General features: G+C 40.4%; 1 protein-coding gene across 14 annotated transcripts in view; it reads right to left on the bottom strand.

The window, feature by feature from the left end:
- Positions 1 to 879: 879 nt before the first annotated feature.
- Positions 880 to 25,955, bottom strand: part of LOC113523655 (plakophilin-4) — a 125,404-nt gene continuing 100,328 nt past the window's right edge. For 11 of the 14 annotated variants that reach the window (XM_053234282.1, XM_026909720.3, XM_026909647.3 and 8 more), the window contains 13 exons: positions 21,202 to 21,334; positions 19,644 to 19,857; positions 12,792 to 12,975; positions 12,064 to 12,181; positions 10,724 to 10,915; positions 9,293 to 9,466; positions 8,978 to 9,128; positions 8,664 to 8,856; positions 8,373 to 8,457; positions 5,361 to 5,478; positions 4,989 to 5,120; positions 3,065 to 3,138; positions 880 to 1,885 (listed from right to left, as the gene is read on the bottom strand). In XM_053234282.1, the coding sequence (XP_053090257.1) occupies positions 1,640 to 1,885; positions 3,065 to 3,138; positions 4,989 to 5,120; positions 5,361 to 5,478; positions 8,373 to 8,457; positions 8,664 to 8,856; positions 8,978 to 9,128; positions 9,293 to 9,466; positions 10,724 to 10,915; positions 12,064 to 12,181; positions 12,792 to 12,975; positions 19,644 to 19,857; positions 21,202 to 21,334 (2,014 nt within the window). In that variant the 3' untranslated portion in view covers positions 880 to 1,639. The remainder of the gene's footprint in view (positions 1,886 to 3,064; positions 3,139 to 4,988; positions 5,121 to 5,360; positions 5,479 to 8,372; positions 8,458 to 8,663; positions 8,857 to 8,977; positions 9,129 to 9,292; positions 9,467 to 10,723; positions 10,916 to 12,063; positions 12,182 to 12,791; positions 12,976 to 19,643; positions 19,858 to 21,201; positions 21,335 to 25,955) is intronic. The other 3 variants (XM_053234278.1, XM_026909678.3, XM_053234280.1) reach the window with 1 other exon arrangement.

Here is a 25,955-nt window from a genome sequence, read left to right as displayed (position 1 = left end):
AACTTACTGAGTGCAATACATTTGGATCCATTACATTCAATAAATGCTTGTATACTGAGATGCTCCTTTAACACTTCTGGGTCAGTGATGGATTCATATTAGCAAGTGATTAAATGGAAATAAGCTCGTCTTTTCATCGCTCTATCTTAAAGCAGAAATGTTCAGCGAACTCTGCATAAGGTGTCAGAGGATCAGCGTCTTCTCTTTACATATTCATTGCAGTGCTCTTACTCTGAGTATTCTGCTACATATTCATCATCTGAGTAAATGTGTCCTCGCCATTTTAATGTGACCTCATGAAGCTCTGAAAATGCTTTTACATTGCTCCTGCTTACAAGATATCTTACTGCTGTTCTGAAAAGAAAACCTGCATCAAATTGCAATTCATTCTGCTTCAGTCTGTGGTCAGGTTCACTGCATCCCTCAGGGTTTTAAGAAGACATACTTAAACACAAACTTCACTTCAGCTGACCAATTAAAAAAAAAAAATAAATAAAAAATGGAACGACTCTTAAGATGTCTGCAGCGATTCTCCTAAATGTAAATGATGAATCTTATGAAAGGTCTTACGCAGAAGGAGAAATGGAGAATATGTACTCCTACAGAGCAGTTTGTAATTGTCAGCGCCGTCAAAGAACAAGCCTTCTGCTTCACCTCAACCAGCCTTACATCCTTCCTGAAACATCAATTGCATGACAGCTTCCATATTTGGAAAAGGGGCAGATCTGAGCAGCTTGGTTTTAACTGGAAAGACAATTCTGGGCCAATGTAAACCATGTAAAAAGTGTAAACAGATCTTTCTGTTTTTCTAGCATATCTTTGAAATTAGTCCAAACTGCACCTTTAATGAAATAAAACAAACACACACAGAAAGAGATGACAGCTTTATAAAAAAACAAAGATGAATTTTTATTACTTCAGATAGACTGTAGTATCATGGTGCCAGGCCCGCAGCCTTCTGCGTTTAGTTCTGTATATTTATAGATTTCTACATCTCTTTAATGTGGCACTGCATTTTCTTTCTTTTCTGTATTTACAGTGTTCTGAAGAAAATGTACAAGACTCAGTGGCATTCACAATCTCAACGAGAAGTACGTATACACTTTTGTTCCCTCTGTTTAAGCTAATGTCTTAAGATCATTATTTATCATCATTAATATTATCATCATTATTTCTTTTGCTTTTGTTTTTTACAGGTATAAGTTCATGATTGATTTCAGTCTCAGTTCATACACATTTCCCTGTCTGACTCTCTGACGCAAACCTTTCTGCACATCACACACTGCTTTCTCAGGCCACCGTCACATGCACTGCCATAAGAAAATAAAATCAGAGCAGAACTCTGGTCTACAGATACATCAGGCTCGCTAATCACTCACTCACTCACGCACACACTCACGCACACACTCACGCACACACTCACGCACACACTCACGCACACACTCACGCACACACTCACGCACACACACAACAATTCTACTTTCTTTCTGCTTCCATTGATAAAACACACACTTTGCTTCTCTTCCTTCTTTGGCTACACGTCCACTCTTTTCATCTTTCCCATCAGCCACGTTCAGAATCCATCTCTGTTCAAATCAGACACAGTAATGAGGGTGCTGTCTGTCCGTATTTCGTGTCTCTATACCCAGGAGTCTGGCGAGCCCGGGTACTGATCAGTGCGGTACGAGGCTCTGCGTGTGCTGGAGTAAAAGTCCACATAGTTGGTGGTGGCTTTGAGTGTGTGAGGCTGTGTGGGGTAGTCTGTAGTTGAGTACTGCACCGTCTCCTCCAGGTATGGGTCATCATATCCCTGCGGGGACTGTACGTACGTCCGATACGGCTCATAGCCCCTCCGTCCAGTCTCATCTGCGTAATATATGTGCTGCTGCAAGAAACATCGCACATGTAATGCTCAGTATATACAGCTGGGCTCAAGTCATATATCAATTTGTTTAATAAATTGCTTGAAATATACTGATAAAATTTATTTAGCTTGAACAGAAACTCTTCCACATGTTGGATGTTGGATTTCGTCTGTAACTCCCCTTTCGTCTGTAACTTGATTAAAACTAAATATAACCTGTGTTTAAATTATGGAGGTCTCATATTTCACATCTCACAAAACGTACAATTATAGACAGAGCCCTGAAATGATCTCAGTCCTTATAAGGGTCCAAGGAGTTTCTGTTATTAGATAATGTCAATGTTCTGACCTGGGAAATCCCTTCTCGTGGTCAATTTTGACATTTTCTATTATATATCATTCTGAAACCTACAGGATTTCCTGAACTCAGATATCTTTCTCTTTTTCATGGATCTCAACCACAAACAAAATGTGTTAGAATTTAAAGTCTGGTCACTCCCAAAACTGCAAAGAGAGAAAGCTGCATATAAAAATGTAATTCTGTGTGGTGAGTAATTCTGAGTGTGGTTACCCAGCTTTCCTGGTATCCTTTCAGTAAATTCACTTGTCTAAAAAAAATTGTTCATAAAACTCAAAGTGGGAGAGTTATCATCCTCAGACTTAAACTAAAACATGGTAAAACGTGTGGATTTCACTCAAGTGTGTTTTAGGATGTGGTTTGCGGGGGGAACCTTGGGACCTTAATCCACCCCTGTTTAGACCCCACTGTATATTTTAGAAGTTAATAATAAATCGTGACAGTAATTATATATTTCACACAGTGAAAAACATGCTAAAAAGTTGTGCCATTTGTTACAAAAGCTCCACGTATCATTATTCTATATTAAGGGGTACTTAGGGCAAATAAATTAGCTTGAAAGAACTAATTGCTACGTAGATGCACAGAATTAGGATTATTTAACTCGGGTTTTTTCATCAGTTAGCCCACCATCAGTGCTCAGTACGACACTGCCCCCTGGTGGAGTTTAGGTGTGGAGGAAAGTCAACTCGTCCACATACTAAGGCTCAGCTGACACTGTACAAGACACCTAATAATTAGACTCTCTATCTTTCCTTTACTGTCAGCCACAGAGGCACTGTTTAGGTAAAACAAACACTGTTCTGTGGCAAAGATGAGTGTGTGGCGTGTGTGGGATTTACCTGGCCTCTCCTGGATTCATCTCTGCTGGGCGAGGAGTAAGAGCTGAGAAAAAACGGAGATGATTTCACCGACCCTAAAATAGACACAGTGAGTAAGCCAGTGATTTCATATCCAATGCTTTAAAATAAATTTTCTTATGTTTTGGTTTTCATGGATGACCTGAGAAATGTGTAATTATTCAACCAAGATGGATTACACTCATTACCTCACACACTTACACACTTATTTCCTCACTCAGAAGGTGATAAACCAGGTGTGAGCATTAGGTGCATCTCATTTGATTACAAGTGGACAGCTGAGGGGTATAACTGTTCATGCCTGGCATTTTCATGTACACTGAATGCACCTCCTATGGAGTAGCTCACTAGGCAGTCTTTTGATGTTGCCGGGACACAATGAGGCACAACACTGGTGCCCAGTCTCTTTAAAAACAGGTTTTAATGTACAGCTACTAGTTTTTAAGGCACAGAATGGACTAGCACTATCCTACAGTATAGACTGTCTGTCTCTGTATGTGCTAAATCAATCCTTAAGATTCAGTACTGCAGGTTTGCAGAAAGTCAACAAGAAAAGACGTGACAAAGCAGCTTTCTGTTTTTATGTATCGAGATTTTCAAAAGCAGTTCGAAATTTTTATATACTCTAATTCTTATAATTTCATCTGTCTTAATTTAATCTCATTCTTTTTTTATCTTTTACAAACTGATTTTATACATTCTTCCATTTTTTTTTAGTGACTCTCAGTCTTGTGTTTTTAAAACACTATTTTATATGATTTATGGTTTTATTTACTCATTCATGTTTTTCTCAGGTTGTTTATTAATGATTTATATTTATATACTATTATTATTGCTGCTCATATTATGTCCCTACTTGATTCTCATTATTATCTCTTTTATTTAAACAATATTGCACGAGCAAGAGTGTGGATATACAGAATTTTTTCATGGCCGTGATTCGGCGTAGTGGGCGAGTGCCGCAGCTAATCACAGCTGTGCCGATATTCAGTATAACCGCACAATGTTTTATGTAGTATCATTTTTATAATATTTTTTAAACAATTTTTTTATACAACAGTTCTATAAACAAGAAATTAGTATTCAAATGATATTCATGAAATGTATTGTTTACCATGTCCACGGATGATGTCACTAACTCTACTGTAGTAACTGTTTCAGACTAGGAAGTGGTGAACACAGACTAGTGAAGTGATACACACAGTGAAACATCCCAGTGCGGTTATACAGATGAGCACTCTTGGAACGCCACCCAACCAATCAAATTAATGGACCAGAACTAACTGTAGTATAATGTCTTTTTCAGTTCCTTGTGAAGAACTATGAGCTGCATTTAATGTGTGAAAGGTTCCACACAAATTAAGATTTTTCTTCTTATTATTGTAAGATTATTAGCATTCACATTTCACATGCTATGTGAAAAAAAATGGTTTTGTGATTGGATTACAATGTGTCTCAGAGATCTATATGACTGTGTTCATACCCGTCCTTAATGCTGGCCACTTATAATCTGATCACTTGAGATGAACATGAGTCATGAACAGGTGTCATGACAGTTTTGAATAATGGACAATGAGATCAATAAAAATGTAAATTTGTTTTAAGATGAATTCAGCACTTTTTGAGCTGAATCCAGGAACCGTGTGTGAACCCTGTTAGCAGTACTTTAATCACTGAGCTACAGCGGCATGAAGTTACTAAAATAAACCATGTCTTATTAGAGTCAGGAACAGGACTGATGTCAGAAGCTATTGTTGTAGCTCATATCTGATGTTATGCCTGATTAAATCACTTAAATGCTTGAAACTCCTTTCATAGGCTAATCTAATCTTAGAGCTGAGACAACTTTATATCCTGACAGAGTTAATCTGCCGGTGCTTGATGTTTTGAGCTGCTTATTATATACCTGTGTATGGGGTTTTATGAACACTGCTGTCTCCTTGGTAGTTATAAAATTGCATAGGTGGCTGTGTCCTCTGGTAATCAGAGCGCTGCTCTTTAATCCCCAACACTGCTGGAGACGAGGTGGTGCTGCCCGCTGCAGGGAAAAAACACATTCTGTTTGTTACTGATTAAACACACAAAGTCACTGTCACTGCTGCTGATAAGGTGAGCTTGTTTTGTGGAATTTTTCCTCGTTGCAAAGCACAAACATTAGAAGCTTATTTATAAAGTGTCTTTTATAGACTATATTAAACTGCATATGCGTTCTTCTGATTTCCTCATCACTGTGCTATATTCCCCTGAGGCACACACACACACACACACACACAAGCACCTGTCTTATTGATTGGAGACATCTGCAGGGAGTTTGAGGGTAATGTGGGCTGAGATTTGAAGCGCTCTCTCTCCAGTGTGGACACAGGAGTCAAGAAGTGATTCTGATTCCAGCCATCCTACAAGACAGCAAACACATATCAGAGCCCTACATGCGTGCACGCATACACACACACACGCATACACACGCATACACACGCATACACACGCATACACACACACACGCATACACACGCATACACACACACACACACACACACACACACACACACACGCACGCATACACACACACACACTGGCTCTTTAAGCAATATACAGTCAGGTCCATAAATATTGGGACAGTGACACAGTTTTGGTAATTTTGCCTCTGTACACCACCACAGTGGATTTGAAATGAAGCAGTCAAGATGTGACTGAAGTGTAGACTTTCAGCTTTAATTCAAATGGTTTAACAAAAATATTGCATTAACCATTTAGGAATTACAGCCATTTTTTACAGAGTTCCTCCATTTTCACAGGCTCAAAAGTAATGGGACAAACTAATATAATCATAAATATTAGGATTATTTTTATTACTTGGAGGTAAATCCTTTGCAGTCAATGACTACCTGAAGTCTGGACCCCATGGACATCACCAAATGCTGAGTTTCCTCCCTTGAGATGATTTGCCAGGTCTTTACTGCAGCCATCTTCAGTTGCTGCTTGTTTGTGGGTCATTCTGCCTTCAGATTTGTCTTCAGTAAGTGAAAAGCAGCTCAGGTGGGTTGAGGTCAGGTGACTGACTCGGCCATTTAAGAACATTTAATTTCCAAGCTCTTGGGCTGCTTTCACAGTATGTTTTGGGTTGTTATCCATCTGTACTGTGAAGCGCTGTACTATCAGTTTTGCAGCATTTGACTGAATCTGAGCAGAAAGTATAGCTCTGTACACTTCAGAATTCATCCTGCTACTTCTATCAACAGTCACATTATCAATAAACCCCAGTGACCCAGTTCCATTGGCAGCCAAACATGCCCATGCCATAACACTGCCTCCACATGTTTGACGGATGATGTGGTATGCTTTGGATCATGAGCCCTTCCTTTCCTTCTCCATACTTTTCTCTTCCCATCATTCTGGTACAAGTTAATCTTGCATCAGAACTGGTCAGGCTTTTTTTTTAGAGGTTTTTTAGCAAAGTCTAATCTGGCCTTTTTGTTCTTGAGTGTTATCAGCGGTTTGCATCTTGAGGTAAACCGTCTGTATTTACATTCATGAAGGTGGCTCTTGATTGTAGACTTTGACAATGATAGGCCTACCTCCTCCAGAGTGTTCCTGACTTGGCTAGATGTTGTGAAGGGGTTGTTCTTCAATAAGAAAAGAATTCTGCAATCATCCACTTTAGTTGTTTTCTGTGGTCTCCCAGGCCTTTTGGTGTTGCTGAGCTCGCCAGTGCATTCCTTCTTTTTAAGAATGCACCAAATTGTTGATTTGGCCCTCCTAAAGTTTCTGCTATCTCTCTGATAGTTCTGTTTTGGTTTTTCAGCCTAATGATGGCCTCCTTCACTTGCATCAACACCTCTTTGGATGGCATATTGAGAGTTCCCATGAACAGCTACCAAATGCAAAATCAACACTTGGAATCAGCTCCAGACCTTTTATCTCCTTAATTTATCATGATATAAGGAGGAAACAGGCCACAGCTGGCCATGAAACTGCTTATCATTCAATTGTCCCATTACTTTTGAACCTGTGAAAATGGAGGAACTCTGTAAAAAATGGCTGTAATTCCTAAACGGTTAATGCAATATTTTTGTTAAACCCCTTGAATTAAAGCTGAAAGTCTACGCTTCAGTCACATCTTGACTGCTTCATTTCAAATCCACTGTGGTGGTGTACAGAGGCAAAATTACCAAAACTGTGTCACTGTCCCAATATTTATGGACCTGACTGTATATAAACAGTATATTGCTTACACCCATAGACATAGATGTATTCACATAATGGAGCATGCACATACATGCACACTACAAACAGAAGCATATTATTATATGGCTTTATAAAAAATTTGCCAGTGAAGATTAAATGACATGTGTTGTTGAACTCCTGTGTGTTGTCCATAGCTCATAAACGGCTCTTTCATGTTATACGAGTTGCCATTTCGGTTAATTGCAGCACTAAATTCACATTTTCCCATTTTAAAACTGAGACTTTCTCAGTATTTCTGTATACCACTGACTCAGGAAGTGTCATGTGCAAGCTCAGTTTGTGATGTTATAAAATATGCTCAATGCCATGAACGAATCATCTCCGATACTGCTTTGTATTACTTTATTACATGAAAGAGACGCCAGTTACCATTATGGCTGGATTGTTTTTACGAATTTATTATCTGCTATTTTAAACGTTATTATTTTGTAGTAACCAACAGCACATTCATAAGGTATTGTCATCTTACTTCTTATAGGAGCGTGGAACTCAATGTTCCTTAACCCGAGCACTGCCGACCTTTTACATTCAACAAATTAGAATCATATTACGAAGCACAATCCGTAATATAACTTCACTTATTTACAAAGCCCATGTGCCTAATGAATGATTTTAATGCCCACAAACTAAAGCGGTAATCAAATCTGCAGCACTGTGTATACTTTCTACAGCTCTTGTGATATTAACTCTATGTGATGTTAATAAAAACATACTTGCAAGGATAAATAACTTGCAAGGATTAAAAAAAAATACGATCGATCTGTTGCCATAATGATAACTGAGGATTCTTGTCTCTCTTTCATGTTAAGATAAAGTCACATAAAACATTAATGTCACCTTAAGAATTCTGAAATAAGCTTTTCATAAAGTCTCCATTACTGCTCTATAAAGATGCAATGCTTATGAATGCATTATGAAGGCCCCATGTAAGTATGCTTTCTATTTCTACAAATACAAAGCAATAATATCATTTATTTGTTGGATTTGCAAGTGTATACAGTAAACAGTACAGCCATTTTCAGGTCACAGTTATTCTCTGACTCACCTTCTTGTAGATGGTGCGCAGGTCTCTGTACTGCCACAGTGTGTTGAGCACCTGTGCTGCAGCCTTCACCACCTTCATCGAGTACCTACAGCACAGCCAAATATAGGACCAATCAATCATCATCTAGAGCTGCTATACAGATAACAGGGTTCATTAGCTCCACAATGTTAACGCTCAGTCACCGCTTTCATTCCAAGCTGTCTAATTAGCAGTAAACAAGATTCATTTAAGCATCAAAGCCTTTGTGTATTAACGTGTGCGCATGTGTGTGTGAGCTTGAGTTAAGCGGACCTCTCTCCACGTCCCTTGGTGATGTTGACGAGTTTCTCGATGCCTCCCGTGTCGGCGAGAGCTTTGGCGTTCTCCATGTTTTTGCTGGAGACCTCATGAAGCGTGCAACAAATGGCCGCCACCGTCTCATCAGACAGCTGAGTGGTGCTTCCTCCAGGCAGCCGGTTCACCAAGTCCCGCATCGCATACTTCCCTGTTACACACACACACACAAATGTGTATTCAGTGGCTATTAAATATTTGTAGCAGCTCTACTCAGTTATCAACATTATCATGAAGTGACAGATGTGCCAAAGACAGATGTGCTTGCTGACCGATCAGTTCCTTGTTCCTGACGTCCAGTGCCATGTTTCTGAGCGCTGTGGCTACAGAACATACCACACGGTCGTTATCCATCCTCAGCAGCTCCACCAGGATGGGCAAACCTTTCTCCTTCCGCACTGCTGCACGGATATACGCTGAGAACTGCACAAATACACGAGGACAGAGTAGGATTAACTTGAGTACGGCTGACAGTCTGTATACATTAAAGTTTTAAAGTTTGACTGTTTAATTATGAATACTGGAGCTAGTTAAAATATTATTCACTGTTTGTATTCTGTAATTACTCTTTGCAATACACAACGTACCTTCCAGTTGCCAGCTGAAAGATTTTGTAGTGAGCCAGCAGCGCCCTCTAGTGTTGCGGGGTTGGAGCTCTCGGCCAGTAGAGTGAGGTAAGGCTTCACCACTGCAGGGTGCCACAGCATCTCAGCGCCTTTAGGAGACTTGGAGAAGCCGGGGATCGGCCCAACACCATCCCACTGAACAAGACAGCACGCACATACTATATTATCGGCAAATCCTTAACTCCTATTAGAAACAACTATGCTGCTGAAAAAAACAGATTAATTGTTATAGCAGGCGTTGAACTGAATGCAGCCAACACTGTGAACTTACAGCAAAAATACATTCTTTGTAGAAAATTAGCACAAGTGCATGGGCATGCTTTCACATCTTCATATCGCTGTCTGCCAGAGCATCGTTAAAATCAGATCCACACAGAAATACACAGCCAGAAAAGTGTAATTCATACACTTAGTACAGGGGAGTGAGGCAGCAAAAACTACTGTATATAGGACACTATCTATGGCACATACTGCTGTAAACTGCTGTAATGCAATCGCAGAGACTGCTGAATTCTGCCAGTGTTGTGATTTGCTGAGGCAATTATTCCTGAATACTTCAACTGACTGCAAATAAACAAGCCAAGCTGTATTAGTGTGATTGCTAATAAAGAAATGGTAACGATCAACTTATTCAAGATGAGTAAACTGACACTGATTGCTGATGAACTTGGCCAAGAGCTCTTTAATAAATAAAAAAAAACTGACTGGAAATTTAAAAGCCAGAGAAAAAGGCTCATTATACAAAAGTTAGTTCCGGTCCACTAATTTGATTGGTCAAACAGCCATCCAAGAGTGCTTATATTTCCTATAACTGCACAGGGATGGGTCACTGTGTGCATCACTCCGTGTTCGCAACGTAAAAATCCACTTCCTCGCTCGAAATGGTTACTACATTAGAGTTAGCAACATTATCAACGTCAATACTTTTCAGGAATATAACTTTTGACTTAAAATATGAAAGCTCCTCAGATGAAGATGAAAAGGAAGAATGGACACCAATTTTACCGGAAGCACCTTTAACAGTTACGTACAAATCAGTGTCAGCTAGCTAGCCATCTAACCGACATGCTATAAATTGAGTTTGGCTTCTTTGGGATCTATTTCCTCTAGCGGAGCAAAAATAAAAAGGATATTTGGCCATACTGTGTCTGAAATGTCAGTTACTCAATATTAATTTCATGTTTATAGAACTGTTGTATAAAACAATATTGCAATTTTACTGAATATTGTCATAGCTATGATTAGCTACGGCACTCAGCCTGCGGCTTCTTGCCTACACTGAATCACAGCCATGCCGATATTCAGTATAAGCGCACTCTTGCTCATTCGATATTGCTTAATTAGAACATTATAGCAAGGGTGTATGAGAACATGGAGTCTCTTGTGGCTCACCTGCTCCTCCTGTACGCTCTTCCTCTTTTTCTTCCTCTTCCTCCCCCAGCAGCTGTAGTCTGCCTCTTTACTGGGTGACTCCGTCCCCAGCAACCCGTCCGTCTCCTGATTATCTATCAGCCGTGAAGGCGGCATCTCCAGCTCCAACCGGTACGAGAGATTCCTCAGAGTGCAAATACAGTTCTCCACAATCTGAGACAGAAAAAGAGAAGAAAGAAACAGAGAGAAGAAAGAGACAGGAAAGTGATTGCTTGAGATGCTGTTTGAGTGAAAAACTGAGAAAAGTCTAACTGATGAACAGCTTGTAAAAGGTCATAAATTCTGTTGACAATGACAAGACAATAAATTCTGTACCATGGAGAAATTAAAACCATCAAGCATTGACAAAAACATGATGAAACACAAAAAATATTGTAAGGATTTCATCAGTGTACTAAAATCCTCCCTTAGCATTCTGTATAATTAGAAAATATCAGATTTTATGGTAGAAAAAAAAGGAAAAAACACACACTGTTGCTTTTGATTGCAAAACTATAGCATCGTTGATCTAGATTATTTAATCTACTTTTTATTCCATTTGCATATCCATTCAGCAATGAACAACACTGCTATCCCCACCCATGAGTTGTAACCCTGAGTACTAATGGGGGAAAAAGGTCAACAGAAGTAAGATAAATGCCTTCTGCCTTAGGTAAAAGATAGTGATCGACTTCTGTTTCACAAAAATCCCTCCTTATATTCCAGAGCAGCTGCTCGGCACAGCAAGACCTAAACAAATGACTTTAATTCAGCATATCTGTGCGTGCTGGGAGGGAGGAGGATCTAGATCAGAGCTAATGCAGAAATAGAGATGCAGGACACTAGCAGCAGACAGGAAGATATGGCAAAGTGGGAATTAGACCCTGCCTTAAAGTCTTAACTGTAGCATGTTCAACTGTTGAAGCGTAGATTTTCGATCACATAGAAAGTTTTTCCCCTCTGCAGTGTGTGTCTATGCAGCAAGACGTGTTCCATATAGAGGACGTATATGGGTCAATGCTGAAAAAGGGTTTTCAGTGACAAAAATGAATTGTAAGTGGGATTAACGCCTTTCAGTATAACCCACTGTAAGAATTATATGTATATATATATATATAACAAAATTATTTTAAAACAATTAACATACTTCCCTTTTTCACATAAACAGAACAGAATACAATTTAGTAACTTCAAAAGGTTTGATAATATAAAGCATTCTATAGAGATGTCAAAATAAAACAGCTTTTCAAGTTATCATTTTTTCCTCTTTGTAAATATAATAATATCAACAGGTGCATGTACATGTTTAGAAGTGTGTATACCTTGCTGTCGAAGTCGGCGGTGCTGACGCAGGCTTTGATGACATAGAGCAGCGAGTCAACGAGCCCTTCACAGCAGCGCATCTGCTTCCTGGCCTCTTCTCCCGCCGAGCTCAGGTTCCTATGGCAACAAGCACCCCGAGGGTCATCACCTCACCACAATTTCATATCTGAGATTTAATGAAAGCTCACACACACACGCAAAGTGTGCAGAAGCTCTTGAGTTCAATGAGTGAATCAGTGAGAGAGGGAGGGAGACTGTGTGTGTGTGTGTGTGTGTGTGTGTGTGTGTGTGTGTGTGTGCGCTGCTAAACTGGTAGTCATATGATTAAATTACCTGGTTAGCCACATTAGCCTCTAACACCAAACATATCTTGCTGACCAACTACATTTGGAGTAAAGCAGAACATTGTAAATGTTATTTTACCAAATTTATGCTTTAAGTTTAACTGTTTTATTTTTTTCCCTTAAAGGCTGTTATGTATAGTTAAATGACGCACTACCATGGCATCTCTGCTGAACAGGATATTTTTGTAGCTAATTGCAGATTAATCAGATCATAAACGCACAAATATTCATGACTTGTATAAGAATTTCAACAATAAACATCAAATCAATCTATAATCCTCTTCAAGTTCTACTAGGAAACTTAAGCATTGTGTGTGTGTGTGTGTGTGTGTGTGTGTATAACCCTCCTCCTCCAGCAGGGGGAGGTGCAGGGCTGTTTGTACCTCAGGCAGCCAGTGGTGTTGCGCAGCACGAGTGACGAGTGGAATTTGAGCTTGTGGTCATCGTCATAGGACGAGCTACTCCAGCCCGAGTGGGGAATGATCACAGTGTTGGTCAGAGTTGTTAAGGCATCGCGGACGATTGTCATCTTAACTGCATCACAGGAGGACAAGTTCCACAAGACCCCTGCAGAGAGAGAGAGAGAGAGAGAGAGAGAGAGAGAGAGAGAGAGAGAGAGAGAGTGGGAAAGCTGTTTAAGTGAGAAACTGAGCATATATACAGTACATATAAGGGTCACACAGGCTTAGGCTCCCTGTCTGAGGTTATCAAGCTTTTTGCAGAACAATGAGGCATGTGGAGGCGCACACACACACACACCGAAACGCATACACAACCAATCTTGAGCAAGTGATTAAACCAGAGGTGTCAGCTCAAGGCTGACTAGGAGAATGTGTTTGACGAAAAACTAGAGGCACCCAATCGTGTCCTTCTCCATCACCCTTCTCCTCATGAGTGCCTGTTCACTGTGGCCGGAAATGAGGCAGATCAGGTGTGTGTGTATGTGTGTGTATGTGTGTTTATGTGTGTGTGCTGCCGTGACCTGATTTGGATTAGCCAGTGTGCGAAGCTCTCTCCATCAGCTCAGTGTTAGAGAGATAAACTACTGTCACTGAGGATACTATGGAAAGCACAGATCTCGCTCTCTCTCTCTCACTCACCCATTCACACATTTAGAAATGCAAATAGAAAGTGTATACATTTGCTAAATGTGATCTTTACATAGTAAACACACAAAGTTCAAAGATTGATACGCATTTTATTTACATGTCTGTTATATGTAGGACATCAAGTGCTCTGAATAAATTATATATATATATGGTACATGTAATGTTACTTATTTTTATTTGGAATGTTGAAGAATAAATGAAAATCATATATATGTATATATATATATATATATGTATGATTTTCATTTATTCTTCAACATTCCAAATAAAAATAAGTAACATTACATGTACCATTTTCCAAAAGGCATGTACATATATAGACACATCATTTTTTCTGTGATTGAGTTTTAAACAGCATTTTATTGGCCCTAAAATGAGCTACGTAGGTTGTAGGTGCTTCAACATCATGTTTTGGATTTCAGTGAAATTCATAAAGGGAATTGACAGCCCTTATACACACACAGCATGTACACATTTACATGCATAAATTTGTAGACTCAACAAGTAAAAAAAGTTTGCGCCTTGTTGAACCTGACCAACAGGATGCTGAACAAAATACATGGACTGTACATTGTCCTTAACCATTACGTGACAATAAGCATACCTACTAATCTCTGTTTCTCTCCCCCTTCTCTGTCGAGCTACACATGATACTCCTGAGATACCAGTGATCCTGACCCCTTCTGCTCTCTGGCCTGCCTGATCCATCCTGATGCCCTACTTCTGGTTGGAGTTCTCACTGCATGGAAAGCACTTGCTGCTGCTGAGGATGGCTCCATATGGACATCCTAAAGATACATGAGATTCCTGCTGATGGTACCACTTCGTGGCTTCGGACTGCAGTTGCCACGAACAGTTTTGCACTCAAGTCTCCATCAGTGAACAGTTGATAACTTCAACAAAATAGACTTCATGTTAAAGCTATAATAAATTTCCTGTTTACACAATTGCACTTTTTGACCATATAGCACGCAGTTCTGGAAGGAATAATTTATTATTGCACTATCTGGTGTCACCCAGATGAGGATGGGCTCCCTTTTGAGTCTGCTTCCTCTCAAGGTTTCCTCCTCATATCATCTCAGGTAGTTCTTCCCTGCCACCATCACCTCTGTCTTGCTCATTTGGGATGAATTTATAAATTTAAAATTTATATCCTAAATTTACATATTTCTGTAAAACTGCTGTGTGACAATATTCATTGTTAAAAGCACAATACAAATAAAATTGAATCAAAAATACAAAATAGCCGAAATCAGCATGACATGGACTTACAAACTAGTAGACACGAGACAAGTTTTTGTAGGTGACATCTCTTTAGTTAAGTGATGCACTGTAAATTTAGCAATGATATGTGTGTGTGTGTGTGTGTGTGTGTGTGTGTGTGTGTGTGTGTGTGTGTGTGTGTGGGCAGGGAGTTTCTTCCTATGGCTCCCTGATGAGCTCTTAAATCCTGCTCTGGTTTGTGTCTCGTTGTAAAGTACTTTCCGTTAATGGGCTCAGACAGACAAAAAGCCTGCACCACGGATGTGTGTGCGTTTGTGTGCATGTTTAGAAACGAGATGGATTTTTATCTAGTTACTATACAAACCATCCCTGTATGAAATGTCATACAGCTTCACTGAGTTAACCTGACAGCTGAGGTTCGCAACTCACTGCACAAAACAGTGAATCAAATTCAATGGCCAATGCACGACAGAGTCACACTACACACACACTTCCCTGATATAAGCGCTTCAAAATCATTTTAATATTCCTTCAATTTACTTTTTCTTTCCATTTCCATTTCTATACTGTGATAGACTTGTTTAATTTCTTCAATTTTATCAGCCTAATACTGACATGACTCATCTAATTTGTTACCCCAAGCTTCGGTAATTTTTGTTTGTCATGCCAGTGAAGCACTTCAGTGAATGAATTGAATGGAACGGAGATGTATGGAGAGACTAAGATAGAAAGAGAAAGAAAGAGAGATAGAAAGAGAATAAGAGCTTGGGAAAAAAGGCAATGGTGTGTTTTGGAGGGAAAGATGACAGTCATGTCTCTGTGCAGTGGAATGGAGAAATTCTGTGTCTGCCTTCTTTAACTCTAATGAGATGTGAGATAAGGCTGGAATTGGGGAAAGGAGGAAGAGAAATAAAAAAAAAGAGAAATGATGACATGCTAAGGGCGTTACCCGAACTAACACACATGCATGCGCGCTCACACAAACACACACACACACTCATGCCTCTGACTTTGAGTTCAGGAAGAGGGCCAACATTCCTTATCCCTCAGGGGACTGAAAACACACAGTGGGGAAAAAAAAAGGCAGCACGAATAAAAGATCTTAGCTAGTGTTAGAATGTAATCTAGAGAGAGTGAAGGAGGCGTGGCTTCCATGTCTGTCAGTTACAATGAAGGAGGCTTGGCTTCTGGGCCTGTCAGTCCCAAAGAAGGAGGCTTGGCTTCTGGGCCTGTCAGTCCCAATAAAGGAGGCGTGGCTTCTGTGTCTGTCATTCCCAATGAAGAAGGCGTGACCTCTGTACCTGCCAATCCCAAGGAAGGAAGTGTGGCCTCTGAACCCATCAGTCTCAGTGAAGGAGGTGAAACCTCTGTGCCTACCGGTCACAGTGAATGATGCCTGACCTCCTACTCCCCAAAGCAAAAACTTTTTCTTCTACTGCAATCAAACTGTTTGCACAATAGTCATTTACACGTCTGAACAGGTGGTTGTGTATCGTAATGGAGAGAGACACATAGCTCTAACACTAACACATACACTTATGTAACATTATTGTTTGTCCTCCAGCTGTGTACATGCATGTCTGAGCCTTATCACTTGTTTGCAACTGTTAAATGGAGTGGAGCGTGAAGACCTATTTCTCCTGACTGACAAATTGGTGAGCTCATGGGAACACACACACACGTGTGCGCGCACACAGATTGACAGTCACTGGCCTTGTCTGTCAGGGCCAGGCCACATGTCACAGTCTCTGGCTGCTGTCACAAACATGTTTACCCTGAAATGCTTTCCTCAATGTGTGTCTTACACAACCGGCTGTCAATAACACACTCTCTATTACACAGCCGTCACAGGCAATAAATTAAGATGGAATTACTGACTCCACACTGTGCAGACTGTCACCATGACGATTGCAGTGGAATCAGTTGGACAATCACATGATTTCAGTCTGTGAACAGTGACTGTCCTGAAAAAAATATCAGACGAGCATATAAGGGGAAAGTCTCTCAGACTACACAGTGTCTTTCCTAATTAACTCACTGTGGAGAAACCCACCGGATTGGCTGCGTCTGGATGCACTCTCTGCCCTGATTGGCTAAAATGATCCCAAGGTGACGCTGGGGTTCTTGCCCTTGTGTAATTGCGGGAAATGGCGCCGTCATCCACCAATTAGCCAAACGACGTGACACACGCTGGTGTCAGAACTAATCACTTCAGCGTTAATGAGAGCTGCTGGAGCAGGGGACAGATCTCTGTTAGAGATCCGGTACAGAGAGTGAGAGAATGAACAAAGAAAGACAGACATGTCACTTTGTCTTGGCTCTTGCATGTAGGGGGCCGTCTGCAATCAATGGTGGCGTTCAGACTTACAAAGATAGACAAAAAGCCTAGTAAATAAATATAAACCTGCACTTACAGTACATATTAGCGCAAAAAAAAATATATATATTATTAAAAACATTTCACATAAGACAACATATCTCAGATCTCACATAGGAATGAAGAATAAACTTTGTTTTTCTTGGCAGGTTATAAACTGTCAAGCTAACTTTAGCTAAATATGGATGCTGACCATTTTCTAAGGAATAATAGTTTAACTTTGTGCACTGCTACAGCATGACAGCAAAAGATTTAACTCATGACAGAACATTCTGCGTGTTTTTTTTAGTAAGCTGCTGTTATCACTCACTTAAATTTCAGCATGGAACATCCGGATTGCTGTGGAAATGTAAAATATTATAAAAATAAATATTAAAATAAAATATTATAAAAATAAATATTAAAGTGTCCATGTGAGTGTATGTATGTGTGATTTGTAGCTGTGGCACCTACAGGGGTTGCTTACTTATAACCCTAGTGAATTAATTCTCAAAGAAAATCCAAATAAACAAAGACGTATTTCCATCTCCTAGTACACGCATGCTACGAAAGAGCGCGGACACACACGCACATGCACACACACACGTAGCTGATTCAGACTCAAGGGAGGCAGCCATGTATGCTGAAGCAGGTGATTAATAATCCTCTTTTCCCAAGTGATACTGACTGTGCCTGAAACACATGCACACATGCACACACACACACACACACACACACACACACACACACTCTCTCTCTCTCTCTCTCTCTCTCTCTCTCTCTCTCTCTCTCTCGACAGGTCACGATTGTACAAATTCAGCATCTGCTGCACTGCAGGGTGAGACAGTGCTTAAAGCAATAGAGATCTGCAAGTGGGTGTGAGTGTGTTTCATTTTGTGTTCTTGCACAGAGGACACTGCCTGGTGCTTCAAGAAGTTTCGTTCCACATGTCCTCTGGCACAAATTCTCAGGCAAGGTGTGTGACGATACAGGTACCACAGCCATTTTTGGCATGTCTGAGACCCTGGCATATCGCATAGCCTTATGCAACCCAACAGAACCTGGTTTAGCACTGAGGACAGCAGGGGAGGTCTGATTCAGACACTAATGACTCAGACACACCGGTGAGGGCGCTGGATCCCACTGCGCTGAAATAGATCATTAGACCTTGCAGAAGCAAACAGCAGGTCAGACGGTCAACTGTGTGTGTGTGTGTGTGTGTGTGTGTGTGTGTGTGTGTGTGCGCGCGTGTGTGTGTGTGGCTAAATCACAAACCCGGGTGGAACCTTACTGTCAATAATAGACAGTGTTCACATGTACAAAATAAAGTGACATCTGCAGAAAATCAGATTTTGTCAAGACTTTGATGAATCTTTGCACATAAGCAATATAATCGAGGGATGACTACACTGTTCATGAGCTGTGACGTCAATCATTCTTAAATCAAAGCTGTTTAACATTTTAATTAAGTAGGAAAGCAGAGTATGTGATAAATAATACATATATCTATTTTCTTAACATGCACAGTATTTACATTTTCTCCTCTTGTGTTGGATGGAAGCAAAAACAGAGGTTGCTACAAAGCCTACATGCACAATACAACACACAGCCACAAGCAATAACACATGAACTGGAGTGTGTTATTCTGCTTGTACCAGAGTGATTTGACAAACAATTACAATGTTTTATTAATGGACGTCACATAGTACATTTTAACGGTTTATAGTTAGATTTAATGCATTTCTGTTATGGATGCAATAAACAGTCGTTCTCTCTCCAGCCACATATCTCTCTCTCGCTCTTTCTCAAAAAGTTTGTCATTTTACAGAGAAACCAGTAAACTCCTCCGTCCTGAACACTTTCCTGTGCTGAGAAACTTTACAAAGCACTATGAACGTTACAAAGTGCTGACACCCACGAAACGTTCCATAAATGTTAAATAAAATGCCTCCTAACAACAACAACAAAAAAAAGTCACATCTATGATGATGTGTTTTCTTGGTTAAAAAACGCGTTTTTATATCTGTTTATTATTAGTCTTAGATAATGTGGACCATCTTATTATTGTGCATGTTGGCTTTGTGTTCAAGAATTTTCTTTCTTTTACATCTTTCTATATGGTTATGTCTACATGCAATGTCCAGGACACTCCTTAAATCCCACAATGCATTGCTGTTGGTCAGTTTCCAAGCAATGCAGTCTAGGAGATGCAGAGTACCCATGATGCACTTTGGATTCTGCAGAGCTCCATTTCAGAAATGGAGAGTACAGAGTTGGTAAGGGTGTCTAGAGAGAGAGAGGGTATTGTGAGTTGTTTTGTTGGTTACAGTGTGTGATTTATAATGAGTGTGTGGCAGATGGCAGGATAAACACTGAAGTGTTAAGTGGAAAGATACACTGCATGCTCCACTGCAGACAGGGGATGTGTGCTGACAGTGCACGGACATTTACACGTTCACTCAAATGAACCAAACTCAGCTCTCATCCACAGAACACACAGACACTATCTAAACATACACGAAGATTAGCATTTAACCCATAATAACCTGTGATGATCTCTCGCACTTCTGCGTCCACAGTCTTCCTCAGTAGGCGGAGCAGAGCCGGCACGCCACCGGCGTTTCTCACGGCGATCTTGTTGTCATCGGTGGCTTTTCCATACACCAGATTCCTCAGAGCGCCGCACGCATTCCGCTGCACCTCCACAACCTTGTGGTCCAACAGATCCACCAGGTGCTTGATCCCACCCAGCCGACACACCTGACAGAGTAATGGGAGACACGTGAGAGTGAACAAGATCAAACCCGTACTAAAGCAGTTCGAACACATTCAAGTAGAACACGTGAGAAGAGATGAGTGAGAACGGAGCATTCGGAATTTGATCCGATCCGATGACAAGAAGAACGATGAGCTAAATATCAGGGAAATTAAAACATTACCGAGAGAAAATAAATCTGAAACTATAATAATGACTTCTATAATAATGACTTTACCTCCTCATGATATGATGTGAGATAAAGTGATATGAATGCATATTTTACCTACTGCTGATGTTCACTGTCTGTGTACTTTTTTCTTTATAAATACAGTTGTGTAACTAATCTATCCAATCAGCTGCCTGATTCAGTGTACTCATTAGGATTATAGTTGATACAGTGTAACGAGTAGTAAGTACAACTCCATTTTACCTTGATAGTCTGCAGAATGAGGAAGGCAGATGTAGGCCTTGCTAAAAAAAATGCAACCCTGTGGCTGCAATCTAAATGGACCTCACGCATAAACCAGAATCTACCAAACGCTGTGCCTGGGGAGCTACGCTCATTACAACCTCAATCTGAGCAGCCTGATCGAGTTAATCAAGGTCAAGAGATCCGCAAAGGTCTTTAGGAGTAACTGAATGCCAGAGGATGTTTAATTTGGGTTTGGAGTGCGGATCCCCAGGAGCGCTGTTGGAGATAAGCGCCATGAACACTTCACCCTGGAACACATTGCCGTGTGAAGATAATCGCTATCCAAACATCTGGCCTTTTTCTCGGAACACGCAGCGCTCTCGAGCAGAACAATCCTACTGAGTAAAGGCTAATGTTTGGAAATTGTGTATTTATCTGTGATATTTGGAATCACAAGAACAAATACAGCGTATAAATCAAATCACTGCGAGTTGTGTGTACGGAGCAAGTGTGTGTAATTTATTTATGCACAGTGCTGGGCTGGTATCGCTGCAGTGATCGAGAGAGATGCGGCTCCGGAAAAGAACAGCAATGTTTCTGAGTGAAGGCATGTGTGGAGCTCTGGAAAAAAAACCCCTGCAATATCCTGAGGTCTGGCTGGGCAAATCTCTAAAGCTCAGGGTGGAGCCAGAGCACTGCACGCTCTGAACTCTCGCAGAGGAGTGGAGATCAGATATCTATGAGCAGGGACTTGGAAATACACAGAAAACACTCAGGTGTACATACAGATAAAACAATGATCATACTGTCTGTCTGTGTGTGTGTGTGTGTGTGTGTGTATACACACAGCCGAAAACAGTGTGTGTTTTTGAATGTAGCCTTCGTTTGTATAACTGAGTAATACCAGATTAATGCTTAATATTGTGTGTGTTACCTCTGCCTTAGTGTGGTTATCTCCGAAACACAGGTGCTGTAGGTAAGCTGCAGCGTTGGCCTGCACAGAGGGGAACTGATGCTGCAGCATGTGAATCACTTCTGGCAACTCTGGATCCCTCCACGCAAACTCTCTGAAACAACAGACAAACACACACACACACACACACACACACATACACACATCCTTTACAGATAGATGGACAGGATTAGACTGTACAATACAGAGTAATAACAAGACAAAAAAATGCTTAATGTCAAAAGCAGAATGTCTGGAGCATGAGAGGTTTGGAGTAGTGACCAAAAAAAATTTCTTTATGCTTTCAAGTAAAACTTCATTGAAAAAAATAAACTTCTGAACAAAAACACATCCCATATAAACAATCATTTCCATAGCACTTTGTATAAAATGGTAATCCAGTACTGCAAAAAACAAGAGCGACGACAAAGGAAAAAAAAAAAAATTAGCCACTGTCGTGAAAATGTTAACACGTACAACATGGACCACAGCATGTCAGAGTGTGTGATGTAGTGTTTGCATGTGTTGGATGCTCAGTCCAAAGCCAGCCCTGAAACGTAACTTTGACAAATGATTACTACAAGCAGAAGGCCATTCTGTATCTGCTCAAGGTGAATAAAAATAGCTCCGTCATGGGGGATCCTGCCTGATCTGGCAACACTGCAAGTGAAGCTAGCCAAGTTTGAGTAAAAGGGACAGTGTCCTTTTATTTTGTATATTTATTTGATCTTTTGGGTAAAAATGTCAACTTTTTTGCGCAATTTCAGACAAAGTTTTGAAGACTATATATCAGTGCTAGAGGGTTGAGGATAGGAGTCTTAAGAAGTCAGGTTCCTAGAAAGGTTTTGATTTTTTTTTTTTTTTTTTTTTTTTTTTTTAACAATGTAAGAAAGTTATTTTGTAGTTCCTAGGGCAATATCTGCAGGAGGTAAGAGAAGTTTGTTGAAAGTACTAATCAGCATTCTAATTAAACAAGAAAAAAAAAAAAACAAGTTGGACTTAATTAGGGCGTTTGAATACTTGAACGCCCTCGAGGATAATGAGGTGCAGATCTTTTTTTTTTTTTTTTGCTATAGAGAGTCATGGTGGGATATGACAAAATGATTAACTAATCTGCACAACAGTCAATAGCGATCAAGCTGTAGATCAGCTCTAGTGCATGACCATGAATAAGAGTGAGGAAATCAATATGCTGTGTGACATTGAAACAATCAAGCACATACTGTTCATCACACACATATGGTAAATATCAGTCTTTAAAGTACAAACATAGTTGGACTGGCTAATGTAAGCAATTTATTATTCTTCTGGGTGAGAAGAAGCAACAGGTTAGAACCTGAAAACATGAGTAATATTGATGTAACCATGAAATTTAAGAGACTTATACTGTAAGCGGATCACAATACTGCCATGTCATGAATTTCGCTCCAATCCTTCGGTCTGACTCCTCCCCTTGAAAAATCTCTGCCCTTTTTCTTCATTTCAAGAAAGTGGGCAGAGTCATTTGGGGAAGATGAAGGTTTATTTGTTCTCAGTGCAACTGTAACTTGCCTAGTAGATGAGAGAAAGCTGTACAAAATTGCATACGATGCTTTTCTCTCTACTCTTTTACAGTACAGTTTTCCCCACTCCAAACCATGCTACTTATCCTAGATTTAAATACATGAGTATGTCCAATAGGGGTTAGCATACTGACATGTAAAAAGTCCCAGGCAGTTGCCAAGTCTCGATAAACGGGAGTATGTTAAGGTCATTATACTTAATTACACCTAAAATGAAGAATGGCAAACATAAAATTAGACTTCTCTGTTTGTCTACTTCAAGATATTTCAATTCATTTTAAACAAAATTACCTTTCCTCGTGCAAGCTCCCACGAAAACCACAAATCCTCTAATAATTCTGCTCATAGCAGCAGCAGAGAAATTTAAGCAGTTGGTGGGAAATCAAACTGTCTGTCAACTCAAATGCAATAAAAAACAATTTCCCCACCTTACTTCTCTCTATGAGCTGACATTTAACAGGGCCATCTCAGCAATACAGCGGCCGGTGTTATTATCAGAGAATGGAATTTGCTCAGTATTGCTGGCAAACTTATTTTAGTTCTACAAATAGCCATGGGTGCTGGGCAAATGAGACTCTCTGCAATCATATTACCAAATTTTTCGCATTGGTCACCAAGTCTTCCTTCCTCAACTAGCCCCGCTACGCATTACGTACTATATACTACACATTATGTACTGGTTTTCTATATACTACACACTACAGTACCTGTTTTCTGTAGTGTAGTAATGTTTCAAATCAAACACTAACCTTTTACACTAGACAGAAATGACAGAAATGGCCATTCAATACCTCACTTCACTGAACTGCAACAAACTCCATAGGAACATGTACTATGTTTGCTTCTAATCTGCATCCAGCGTGCAGTAGAGTTCTTGCTTGGTGCTACAACTTTTCAAGAAAATGAAATAGAGAAAAGAAGAGATGAGAAGCAGAGAGGTGAAGAGACAAGAGCAGAGCAGAGCAGAGGAGAGGAGAGGAGAGGAGAGGTGAGAAGAGAAGAAAGGGGACACAAGAGAAGATGAGAGAAGAGAAGACAGGAGGAGAGGAAAGGAAAGCAGAGGAGAGAAGACAAGAGGAGAAGAGAAGAGAAGGGAGATGAGAGAAGACGAGAACAGAAGAGAAGAGGAGAGAAGACGAGAAGAGAATTTTCCCAGTTTACCGCACTAAAAGCATCCAAACTGTGCCATTTATGCAGCAGCTATTGAGCATGCTCAGATCTCATAGAAGCACATGCAGGTGCCCTGAAGTTGTGACCTGATTTCGTGAGTGTGTGTGTGTGTAGTTCTGAACCAAGATACGTAGTCAATGTGGAATTTTAGATTTGCTGCTGAAAGTGAGTGAGTGGAGTGATCTCAGTCGGGGAATCACATAAAAGAATTTCAGGAGGTTATGAAGTGGGCCAGCTTTTGTAGAAGTGATTAGAATGAGGGGTTTCTGTAGTCAGGAAAGGTTTTGTACTTCTGATGACATGAAGGTGAAATCTGCAGGATCTTCCGTTTGATGTGATGTGATTGGAGGAGCTGTGTGTCCTGAAGGCTCTGCGAGGGTGTCGATCTCTACCACTAAAAATTTAACTCTAATTATACACCATTATAAAAACATCACTGTGCCTAACCACACCTTTTGGTAATGCACTAATTAAACTCAAACCTGTTGTTACCTTTGCTCTGCTATGTGCCAGATTTCCACCTGCGCTGATGGTCACAAAGGTACTAAAAATATTCAACAAAGATATATAATCATGTGCCTTGTTCTGTGTGAGCAAAATAATCATGAAAACGGAGTCCTGAATATCTTGCCATGTCACACCTCAGATTCTTATACAGCATGAAGGAACACTGACTATAGTCCAAATGACTGCAGTTGTCCAAAATTAAACAAACCACAAAGCAAAAAAAGCAATAGGCAGAGCTGAAAATGTACTCATAACATATCAATTTTGTCATTTATTGATCAGAGATACAGTGATGGAGAACGGTAAATGAACTTTTGCCAAGTATGGATAGAAATGACAAAAAATCACCCAAACACAGAGAACACAGAACTAGTGATCAGTAAATTAGTAGATAATTATATAAATAACTAGATTTGTGTATGCATCCACTGTTTATTTTCTCTCTGTCCTTTGGCTCAGCAGTTTTTGCCTTGTGGATCAGTTTAGCATATCTAAAATTCTACCTGCAGCCCAAAATACACGTCACGTTTGGTTCACTTCCTGCAGTCGGACCGATTCAGAGTCAAACTGCTTTCTTATTGCAATCAAAAGAAGCTAGAGTTCACTCGGAACTGGATCAGAGCACCTCGCTCAGACATCTAGCACCAGTTGTTTTGCTCCACATTACGAGTACGATTGCATACCACACTGAGAAGAAAAACACACAAGAGTTTGATTCGAAGTGACCTTAAACACCCTTAAACACCCTTAAATTAAGCTGTTGTGCAGCCGTTTCTCGTTCCTGGTTAGCAGGACTAGACTGTGTGTGAGATGGAGGCAGTGATGTGGTAGGTTGCAGGCTGCAGTGTAAAGGACAGTCCTAAGTGGGTATGAATGATGTACTGATATCCACAGGCAGGACACATGGTGGAAAAAACTGGCTGACTTTACTAAAAAGGCAAGCTCTTCTCATCAAAATTAGCCTGGAGCCATACTGCATTTACCCTGCTTTGATTTCCTCACACACACGCACACACACACACACGCACACACACAAACACTTCCCCAGTGAGCACTTAGTCTTACATTCTATAAATCTCTCCTCTCTAAATGTAGCTGTGTGTGTGTGTACAAAAACTGCATGTGTGTGGCTGCTCTAAACCACCTGCCTGTGTCAACACACACAAGATTGTGAACAGCACACCCACTGTGCAAGGTCAGGGAAACTGAGGCGAGTAGGTCAAGAAGGGGAGAACACACACACACGTCTTGCTTTGCTGTACAGAGAAGAGACAGAGCAGTGTGGGAATCCACAGTAAAGGGGCCAGGCATGAGGCTTAGTGTTTAAATGCTTGGCCCCCTGCCCGTCGCACTCCAGAGTGAATGGAGGGAATACGACAGTGTTGAGTCAGCACCAGGCAAAAAAACAGCCCAGTAAGCAGGAGCAGCATCACTTTACACACACTTTACAACTGCTTGTGCAAACATAGTAGCATGCTAAATATGTTTATATTTTAA

The sequence above is a fragment of the Pangasianodon hypophthalmus genome, chromosome 5 (assembly GCF_027358585.1).
Source record: "Pangasianodon hypophthalmus isolate fPanHyp1 chromosome 5, fPanHyp1.pri, whole genome shotgun sequence".
NCBI classification, from domain to species: domain Eukaryota; kingdom Metazoa; phylum Chordata; class Actinopteri; order Siluriformes; family Pangasiidae; genus Pangasianodon; species Pangasianodon hypophthalmus.
Note: the sequence above shows the minus strand (reverse complement) of the source record. Positions and strands in the feature narration are given on the sequence as shown.